At 34.5% G+C, this 11,276-nt stretch overlaps 1 protein-coding gene across 1 annotated transcript in view; it reads left to right on the top strand.

Annotated features, from left to right (window-relative positions):
* Nucleotides 1-4,472: 4,472 nt before the first annotated feature.
* Nucleotides 4,473-11,276, top strand: part of LanA (laminin subunit alpha) — a 59,526-nt gene continuing 52,722 nt past the window's right edge. Inside the window, exons 1-2 of the mRNA XM_089645908.1 lie at nt 4,473-4,756; nt 9,736-9,882. Coding sequence (XP_089502034.1) covers nt 4,490-4,756; nt 9,736-9,882 — 414 coding nt within the window. The 5' untranslated portion in view covers nt 4,473-4,489. The remainder of the gene's footprint in view (nt 4,757-9,735; nt 9,883-11,276) is intronic.

Raw genomic sequence — 11,276 nt, 5'->3', positions numbered from 1 at the left:
TCAACTCGGAGAAAACGATTCTTTGTAAATTACCTACCGCTGGACTAAAACAAAGCATATAAAAATAAATAAAAAAGCTTGAAATAAAAAACACGTGAGGCAAAATATGACAACACTGTATGAGTCAGAAGCCTCGATGAATACACATGACAAAAGAAAATAACCTAACAACGTAATCGTAATAGAGTCCGGTATGCAATTATTGTCCTTTGACCGTCTACAAAATAATTCGTTCCTTAGTATAAACTAATAAATGGATCGGTAATGTAAATTTGCGGTAATAAGTGGGAGTGTGAAGCCTTTGCGGAAGGTTGTCCTGTGTCCAACGGCGCCAGGCGCGAGTAAAATGTTGACGCCTTTGCGGCCTTTGTCAAAACCAGTAGACCAGTAGTCTAGGTAGGTTATCACTGTAATCAATAATATTCGGATGATTTGTATTTTTGCGAAGCGCCGTTTTTGTGAAAAATAATCTCAAGGGCGATGTGTTAGGACTGTTAGGTGTTAGGTATTATCAGCGCCTTGATAATTAGACGCCCGGAGCTGACTGCTTAAATTGCGCCCGCACAGGGCCGGCCCTGACTTTGCGATCAAAGTATGATTATGTTAATGAAAGTCAAATCATTCCATCGAAACGCGAACCGAGCCTCGTATTACGGGAAAGGATCAAAGTAACTTCATGCGGCGGCTCGCGCTATTTGCGGTTGCTTAGTTCTTTTCCCATAAGTTGAGGTTCTGTTCAGCAGTTCGGCTCTCGTATGTATATGTAGCATAATATAATAATAATAATGCAGTCACAACCCTTTAGAAACAAGATGTAGGCCTCTCTCTCTCTGGTTTCAATCCTGGGATTGGTTTGCAGCAATTTCATCTAATCTCCTCTTCCATTCTTCCCTGTCTTGTGCGGCTCTTTTGACTTCTGCATATGATGAGCAGCGCACGTCCACCAGCAGGTCCTCCAGGTACTCTCGTCCCCTAGAGTTGGTCTCCTCGGTCATACCCTCCATTATGACATGCAAGAGGCCTTCTTGTCGTATAACATGGCCGATCCATCTTGCACGCCTTTCGGACAAGGTCCTGAGCAGGTGCCTTCCTCCTTCGATTCTTTGGAGGACCTCTTCATTTGTAATATGGTCTCTCCAGGAAATTCCTAACAGTCTTCTATAGGACCACATCTCAAAAGCCTCTAGTCTCCGTTTATCTCTTTCGGATAGGCACCATGTTTCGCAGTCGTACATCAGGATACTCCATACATAGGTCTTGATGAGGAGTATTCTCAGTTTTAGGTCTATATTATTCGATTCTATTATTTTCGACCTTTTATTGAATGCAAGCCTAGCCTGATGTATACGGCTGTCGACCTCGCTCTTAGACCGACCGTCCCATGTTATTTTGCTCCCGAGGTAGACAAACTCCTTGGTGGTATACAGAAATATTTTTACCTTTCTCAACCCCTCGGGCAATTTTGGGAAATAAACTTCCCAGACAAGAAACAATAGTAAATTATTTATGGGAGGTATATAACCCAGCATGACATGGTCTCATAAAACTTATGCTATCTCAATTTGTATTAAGCCTGTGACCACGCTATAAGCGCGCTACATTTTCGTGTCTTGGCCTATTTCAGCATATAGCTCGCTATACATTCCCATTGGTAGTGAATGGCGACCGATATGCTTAAATAGGCCAAGCCACTATGTGTATAGCGTAATGTGTCGCCTACTTAATGGTGAGAAATATGATTTGAACAATGCTAGAAAGAAAAATCACCACGCCTTCAAAAGATTACCATAAACTCTCCGAAAAATTGAAATATGTAATTGTGGGAATAACATTGTATTTAAAAAATATTCCTGGTTTCAATTTTTTTTATTTATTTTTTATCAATTAAGAATAAATCTAAACTAAAATATGAAACAGAACAAGTCACAGAAAAATTAAAAGGTAATTTTAATTTTTAGATTTAACGAAAAAGTGAATAACTAACTAACTAACTAACCATCACGCCGTTTCCCCGCAGGGGTAGGCAGAGAGGACGGACCGCCAAACAACTCGGTCTTGGCACACACTCCTTGCCTCATTCACATTCATACATCGTCTCATACATACTCTTCTATTATTCTGACTCTTGACATGGCCCGACTCGAGTATCTGATTCACTTGATCGTGCCATGTCTTCCTCGGGCGTCCCCGACTTCTGCTACCATTCACATTTGCATCATATATCCTCCTTACACTCCTATCTTCGCTCATTCGCTCTACATGCCCAAACCATCTAAGCGTCCCTTTCTTAATCTTACTCATTACGCTTACATCAGCCTTGCACTCTTTGCGGATCTCCACATTCCTCACACGATCAAACATGGTTTTACCACACATACGCCTCAGGGATCTCATTTCAACAGCATTTAATCTACTTTCATCCTTTCTTTGCCAGTTCCATGCCTCACTTCCATACATCAAGGTAGGTACCAGCACTCCGTTGTGGACTGCTAACTTCGCTTCTTTGGACAATTTTTTGTTAGCGCCTACGGCGTTTAGTCCTCCATTAACGGAATTACCTGCATTTACCCTTCTTTCGATATCTCTGTCAGCCTTCCCATCTCTCGTAAACATACTTCCTAAATACACAAACTCATCCACCTGCTCCAAGTATTCCCCATTCACAATTATATTGCACACTGTTTTCGTACTCTCTCTTTCAAACACCATTACTTTAGACTTACTTACATTCATCATTAACTCATTCTTCATGCATACTTCGTTCATCCTAGACACGAATATATAATTATATATATAATTTTTTTTAGTTTCATGTAAATAATCGATTTATAAAAAAATATTTTCCGTAGAATCAGTATTCTGACAGTTCATCTAAAAGCAGTCCATTGCAAAATTTTGGGTGTTAATGGCATAAGTGTATTTTATATTAAATTAAAATTGTTCTCTGAATAAAACATCACTAAAATGTGGTACATCTAAATATATAAAATTCACGTGTCATCGTGTTCGTACACGCTAATCTCCGAAACCGCCCAACCGATTTCAATGAAATATGCATGTCTATGATTGGTTCCAGCTTGAAAAACATGATAGTTTTGGATCTGATTTGTGGCGCTGTTGTCGAGATCCAGATTTTGTTTTTGTTCATCCAATATCATCCAAAAATATATACAACCACAAATTTTAGCTTCTCTTCAAAAAATTCAGTTGCATCTAAGGATTGAACGCAAAACCTCTTCCTTTCCGGGGAATTGCTCTAACCACTGAGCTAATTCGACCATTTCAACTTACCTCATTTTTAACTGTATCATGCTTCGACTGAGAGCTACCAACATAATCTTTATTTTCTTACCGCAAAATTGAGGGGAATATTGATAGAATACAAAGCAAAGAAAGACGCTGCGCTTCATGACTTTGAAGAGATACGTGATCGGTACGAGCGCAATTCCGGACTGCAGCCTCCTGGGTAAAGACTACCCTGTTAGATGAGTGCACGAGAAGAATAAAAAGAAGACTTTTATGGAAACTTCCACCATTCAGATTCGAAAAAACTGTTTGGTGACCAAATGTGAATAGCCAGGTTTTTCCCAACCTTCCTCGTTCATTCCTTTTAACCTCAGAACATATCCCAATCGTTCTGATAGTCGTCCGATAGTTAAAACTAGTTTGAATTATATAATAATAATAATAACATAGCATTTATATAGCGCAGTTTTGTGTTGTTTCACTTCGAGTGCGCTTGTATTTAAATATGTAAAAAAAGAGATTTGTTATATATTATGCATCTAAGGCTTTTTAAATTATACACACATTAAATATGTATCGTTATTTTTCATCAGTAAAAATTTGGGCAAACGAATGGGTATGTTATTCTGGGTAACTCTTTTTCGGTGGTTGATAAGCCGCGAGACGGGTCCATCCACCCAGCGCTGGAGTGATGCGCGCCCGCGAAGCCGGGCTCCAGACTAGCAAGCAGTGATGGTTGTCTGGGGAGAAGTCCCAGATTTTAGGGAATTTTGAATTTCAAAGGGAATATTTCAAAATTTCATTTTTTTTTAATTATGTCAAATTGCGGATAAAATTAAATATTCTATGGAAATTTTGTGAATTTTGAAACATTCAAAATTTCCCCTCATTTCTTTTGAAATTCCCTAGCTACCCCCCTCGGTAATAACTTTTTCCTGAAATTCTCTAGTCACAACCCCCCCCCCCCCCTCCGGATTTGAAAAAATATTTGTATCATACTTCTGAAATCCATTTCATTCGGGAATTAATCTTCTAAGAAATTCTCTAACAACCCCCTCCCCCCTTGGATTTGAAAAAAATATTATAGTGTATCCAGTACTGAGTGAGCAATACCCCTGTGGCAAATTCTAGGGAAATTTCTGAGTGAAATTTGGGGAATATAAAAATTTTGGGCATACCATCACTGCCTGCAAGACACTTACTCAACTCAAGACAGTGCAAAGCGAACCGGGGAGCCGCAAACATGTGTGGCGCACCCGCGATGACGGGGAGAAATAGAATTAGACTAGACACGATGCGAACTAAACTGTTGGTGCTGGCGGCGGGCCTCCTGGGCCTGATGGTGCACCAGACCGGCGCGGAGATCCTCACGCCGCCCTACTTTAACCTGGCCGAGGGAAGAAACATCACAGCCACGGCAACATGCGGAGACGACGAGGCTGAACTATACTGCAAGCTGGTCGGAGCCAACGCGGAGAACGATGAGAACATCAACGTTATCCAGGGACAGGTACGTGAATATAAATGTTCTAAAAGAGAGTTTTCAAAAATCCATACTGATTCTAGTCAAAAATCATTTAAAATTATTGAGGATTCTCAAAAAAATTATTCAAATTCTTGTGAATTCTAAACAATCCATTCATTTTATTGAGAATTCTACAAAATCAATTCAAATTCACGAAATAAGATTTTTCGAGCTGAGAAATGCAATTTGTCTATTAGAGCTATAGAATAAAGAATAACTCAAGAAGTGCCTTGTAGGCGTGTTTTGTAATAAAAATATTTTCCTTATTAAATATAAACCGTGATCAAGAAATGCAATTGGGATTGAGATCTATTATGTGTAAACGAGACGGAGCGCTGGGTTATCGGGCTAAAAATGGAACATTAGTTCATTTTCAAATTTATATGGAAGACACTTCTAGTTTTCTCCATATTCTATGATTATAGCTTAAATCGAACTCCCCACCTCACTGAAGTATTGATAATAACAAGTATTCTACTTTGTGTGTATAATCATGTATTATGTGTAATGTGCCTGCCTATAATAATATGATACGAAGTACGTTTTCGGATGATGCTGTCATGCGTTATATACTCCTATCCCTAAGACTTCCTTTGCGATAGTAAAATTAATGTATTCTGCTACTGAAAAAAAAATTACATTATCTACTCTTACTTACTATGATTTTTAAGTTGTTACAAACATCATCATTTTCTTTTCAAATAACTAAGTTAAGTATTCTAGAACAAAATTCACGAACTGTTAACATAGCTAATTACTAAAATTACAAAGCATAATTTGTCTGTAATTATGCATTTTCCGTTACTATTGTTTTAAAGATTCTAAATTGACAGTGTGAATACATATTTTTGCGGGTGACCGGATAAATCATCAAAATGATAATTCATCACAACTTTAAAAAGTTATATAAAGTCATGGAAAGTGGTGAAACAAAAACTTTATAAACTGGGTTAAGTAGGTTATTTTTCATCGTTTCTAATGACTTTATATCACTTTTTAAAGGTGTGTTGAATTGTCACTGTGTTATCATGGAACCATTTTCCATTGTCCTTTTTAGCATATAGATAAATCACGATAGTACATTTGACCCTAAAAATTTCAAATCATTATCAGTATGAATAGCTGTTTTTCTGAAATAATGTTCCCTCACAAATTCACATTTTTCTATAATAGTATACCTAATATTTATGAGCTGTAATATTTTCACAATTTTTAAAAGACAAATTATTATAGTGTATAAAATATTTAGAATCTATTAATTTATAATACATTTTAAATTCAATTTATAAACCGCTTCCACCATTTTGCGATATGTATTTTCCTATCTATTCAACATACAGCGTCTGATCAGTGGCGTGCATTGCTATATCACTAAACTAGCTAAAGTGTACCCGGAGTTGCTTTATGTTATGCTTACCATGGCAAACTTTTCTGTAGGCCTTTTTACGATATATAATTCCGTAGAAAATTATTTTGATGTATCTCGTAAGGTTTAGCCAGCGTTAACAATTTAGTGCCCGAAAACATATTATACGACTTGATTATAAAACATCGACTTTTTTCTACTTTCTATAAATATAATATACATGTATTATATATACATACCTTTCGGAAGAAATTCTATAAATGATAGAGAAAACTCCAACAAAATCCGTTCCGTAGTTTAGAAGAAAGCACACAAACAGACAGATGCGGATAGCGACTTTATTTTATTTTATAGTACTAAGAAATTTAGGCTGGGTGTAATTTTCAAGTTCGGGTATGAATTTAGCATTAAATATTTATACTAATTTATTATTTAATTATCTTCTGCCGCTGATTGTTATCGCTTACTGAATAAATGAGAGTACAAGTTTCTTGCCAAATTCTTGGAAAAAATACATTTTGACTAGTGTCGGCTATCAAAAATTTTCAATACACTTACTTATTATACTTGTGGCATTTAGTAAATACAAGAATGTCTTAATATTTTGTGTCAATTAAATGAAGTAGGAATGATGCGATAAAAAATGCTCTAAATGTATATTTTTATTATAAACATAAATAATTTCTTGTTTAAAATACACGTACGCATGTATACAATTCATAATATATAATAGATTTGGTCTAAATTATTATTTGTCCCAATATTGGTTAAAGATAATGGAGGAAGGTTAGGACCCCGACACATTATTAATTCTCATTACAGTTTTATAACCTTTGAACTTTGGGGAGATAAAAAGAATACAGTGAATACACCAAATTAAAACACTGGAGAACATTGATGAACGTTATTTTTACAGCACTTAACTTTATGATAATTAAGATATGTCTGCGTATCTTGCATTACTAAACATAATATTATTGCCTCATTTATTTGTTTCTCCTCAGGGGTAGGCAGAGAGGACGGACCGCCAAACAACTCGGTCTTGGAACACACTCCTTGCCTCATTCACATTCATACATCGTAGTTGTTATAATAATTTATCTGTGGTTATTACTAAGGTAGAGCCTTAAGAAAATAAAACAAAAAACAAATACGACGCCCTTGAGGTAGATTTTCTTAAGAACGGTGCTCTATAAATAATCGAAATATTATAGTCAAACGTTCGAGTCGTTCATAATTTAAACATTATATCATTTTACTAAATAACTCAAAAGTCCTGAAAGTGTACATTTGGGAAAATAAAAAATATCCGTATACTGCAATATCAATAATTTCAAATTTTTATTTTGAATTTAGCAATTCCTATTAAATACAGTGTCATTTTTTAATGTAAATTCCTCAAATAGTGAATACCACAACAGAGCAGTCCATCTTCTGTGTCAACCTCTGGGGAGAAAAAGTACCAACTTACATTGTGCATTTTCACACATAATGAACAGAGCGTCGTGAACTCCCAACGACTCGTCCTCGGGCATCCCACGACAAGCCATCTGTTAATCTGTTGAACACATTGAACGGATTTTGAAAGTTTATCTCGAGGGGGCTTTGGGATATTGGGAACACTGTCCGTTCTGGGTAAAGCGGTAAAGCAGTGTCTCAAACTCAGATGAGTCTCATGTGGTCTGAATTAGTTTTACAAAGGCAGAAATGTTCGTTGTTCCGGGAGCCTATATGTTAGAGCATTCTTTTTGGTAGCTGAAGTTTGATTCAAGATAATTTAACGTTTAAAGCTTACGTTAAAAATTATCTCAAGGGCGCTGTACAAATGTATATGTTGCATAATAAATATAACTGGCTATCAACTAAGATCCATAATTAAAAATCATCTATGACTTACATCCAAGACTTAAAATATCTAGTGACTTACAACTGAAACTTATAACTGCTGACTTAAAACTAGTGTCTTAATGACATACATATTTACAACTCATACTTACAGTTAAAGACTTACTTACATCTAACTTACCTGCACTAAAAAATACATGCTGTGGTTTTTGCCCATGTACTTACCTAAATTGTTTTATAATATTAGTGTGTTTATTTTTTTTCATTCCCTTTTATGTGTACATGACATAAATAACAGGTATTTTTTTTGTTAAATCTATGTGAATTGCGAATTTTCTTGCATTATTGCGTTGTGTTATTCTATAATTTTTGGTAAAATATCATTTTCTTTTCATATAGGTTATATATTTATCATTTTGCACATTGATACTTTGCACCAAACAAATAAAATACGAACTTTGATGAGAATAACTTCTTAAATACAATTCCAGTGCCTAATTTAATGTTGCTGTCTGTATCTTTCACATTTGTGCACAACATGTGTTCGACACATTGACTAAGATCGACATTCACTCGAAGAGAAGTGTTTTTTTTTTCAGTCCTTCTGAAGTAACCAAATTTATGTTAGGTACCTACCTACGTGAATGTCACTAACTCAGCTGGAATATTCGTCAACATTATTCGATGTTTAAAACATTTTTTTTCAACCAAAGAACACTTTTATTGTAAAAAACATTTTTATAGTGAATACCACAACAGCTTTATTAATATTAGCATATTCTATGTCCGTCAAGTTTATGGACATGGAATAAACCAGTTCTTAAAAACATAATACAATAAAATAGCATTACTGAAACGCTCCCCGAAGTGAACAGAATCAGAATACTTAAAAAATATTAAAGACAATTCGGCGAAATATGATTGTAGAAACATTAACTAGTTGTTATTAATCAAATAAATAAATAAGCACTGCAGAAATTTAACTTACCTAGTGGATATATTTTTTTTTACATTTACACGGAAAAACATAAGTATTGCTAATTTATTAAGAATCTCTTCTCTAAATTTCGAATATATTATCACGATGTCAGATATGTTCGATATTTACTAAAAATTCATCATGAAACCTGTTAATTCATTCGTAGGCCTGCAACCGAATTACCAATAATTTTAAGGGATTCTTAATAATTTAGCTGTACTATTTTTTTTCCGTGTACGTTTGATTTTCTCATTTTGAACTATGGCGGACATAGAATAGTCTAATTCTGTTTATTGTTTAAATAATTGCACGTTCGCCTTATGCGTTTGATGTTAAAAAAGCGCAATATTATCAGCGTAAATAAACAAGTGAACTGAAAACTGTCAATTAAAAATACTAATGTCGGTTTTCTGTGCGTCCTATGTAACTCTGGTTTAATGAACTATTTGTCATTTTAGTTATAGTTAAAACGTCATGTTCAAAATCGGAACTGACTGTGTGAACATTTCATAAAAGCGATAAAGTACATTTTATGTAATATTTTTTTAACAGAAAGTCATTTTTATAAATGAAATAATTTTTCAAGAATTCAGACCATTGCGTGATTTTAATGGGTCTGCGGTAGTTCCGTTATATGTGTGCAGTTTTGTAACAAAACGTTACATTTTACTATGATATTACTTCACATGTAGTAGGTTTTATAATTTATATGAACACTTCATTAAAAAAAAAACTTCACGATATACATTTATACTTATTTTTATTCGTGTTCAGGTGTGTGACTTCTGCGACCAGAACAACCCCACGAAGAACCACCCGCCAGAGTACGCGGTGGACGGCCGAGAGACCTGGTGGCAGAGTCCTCCCCTGTCGAGGGGAATGAAGTACAACGAAGTGAACTTGACGATTGACCTCGGGCAGGTAAGTCAATCAACCTTTATCCACTTACCTTTTGCTTGTTGGTTTTTTATATAATATGTGAGTGGAAGATACTCTCAGTATTGACTGAAAAAACACTGTTCTAAATCGACAAGTTGCTTTTAATAATTGATCATCGAAGAACATAGGTATATGTCAGCCACACTCTTTCAGTCAATTGGAGATTCCATGATGCCAACCCAGAACCCGGAACTCCAGCCGATGATGTTTAATTTCTAACGATCCTCTGTTGGAAGCAGTACTATATTCCCAACATAGTCGCATACATTACTTTGTCGCTTATAATTACGGTAATAGGAGAAATCAAAAATAAATACATGGTTATTCTCACCACGGGGATAATTGTCTTCTTTTAAGAATACGTACATTTATATAGAACGTATCGCGGGATATTTTAACCTTAGGTTATGTGAATCTGGTGGTATTTATTGATATTGTCTTTTAAAGGAGAAATTGGCTTGTTGTGTTAGCGTATAAAAAAACTAAACTAGAAAAATAACAACACCTTTTAAATCATCCAAAAACAAATATGAAGATAAATATTTTACACAAAACATATTATAATATTTTATTTATTAACACATTATACAGTCCTACTTTGGTTGACCAAAGTAAGAATCGGGGCTCCCTTATCAGGCACAACAGTTCCACTTTTCTGATATAGTATACATGACCAATAATAACCTTAAAACTTAAATTTAACCCATTTTTAATATTACAATAAAAAATCTAAGCATCTATCAAATATTTGAACAAAAGAGAGCACATTTCAGATAAAGGATTATTTTAATAAAATTTCGAAAAAATTTAAACATTTTTATACTTTCCATTTCGTTACTTTTCATTTATAAGTTTCCACCAATACCAGATTGCTTGAATTCAGTTTTTTTTCAGTGCAAATATTCTGGGATTATTTAACTACCATAATATTTACTCCTCATTGCCTAGAATTCTAATGGAAGGTAATAATGTGGATGCTTCAGTAGACATCTTCAATTTATCACTTAATAAATATAAAAGATTGTTGCTGGAGCACTTTTTAGTTATGTATAAAAAATATGAAAAAAACTGTTTGATATTACTCGTAAACGGGCGTTAATAATAATTAAATATGGTCACGGAATGGAACAAATGCATTCTTTTACAGAAAAATAAACTTGATTATTTCAATGTTAATTCAAATTTATGTAAAAACTGTATATTTTCAAAATATATATTACGTAAGCTAAAACAAACAATTAAACAAACTTAAAAATTAATCTTATAACATAAAATTAAATACTGTATCAGACTTTGTTTAATTGAATGTGGAAATGGGTCAAGGTAAAAATACACTTTCTTTCGATCTAATTAATTAAAAATATATACAGGTTCGT

This window comes from Hesperophylax consimilis, chromosome 23 (assembly GCF_061612785.1).
Source record: "Hesperophylax consimilis isolate HC1 chromosome 23, BYU_Hcon_1.0, whole genome shotgun sequence".
Taxonomy (NCBI): domain Eukaryota; kingdom Metazoa; phylum Arthropoda; class Insecta; order Trichoptera; family Limnephilidae; genus Hesperophylax; species Hesperophylax consimilis.
The sequence above is the reverse complement of the archived record's forward strand: the minus strand, read 5'-3'. Positions and strand labels throughout refer to the sequence as shown.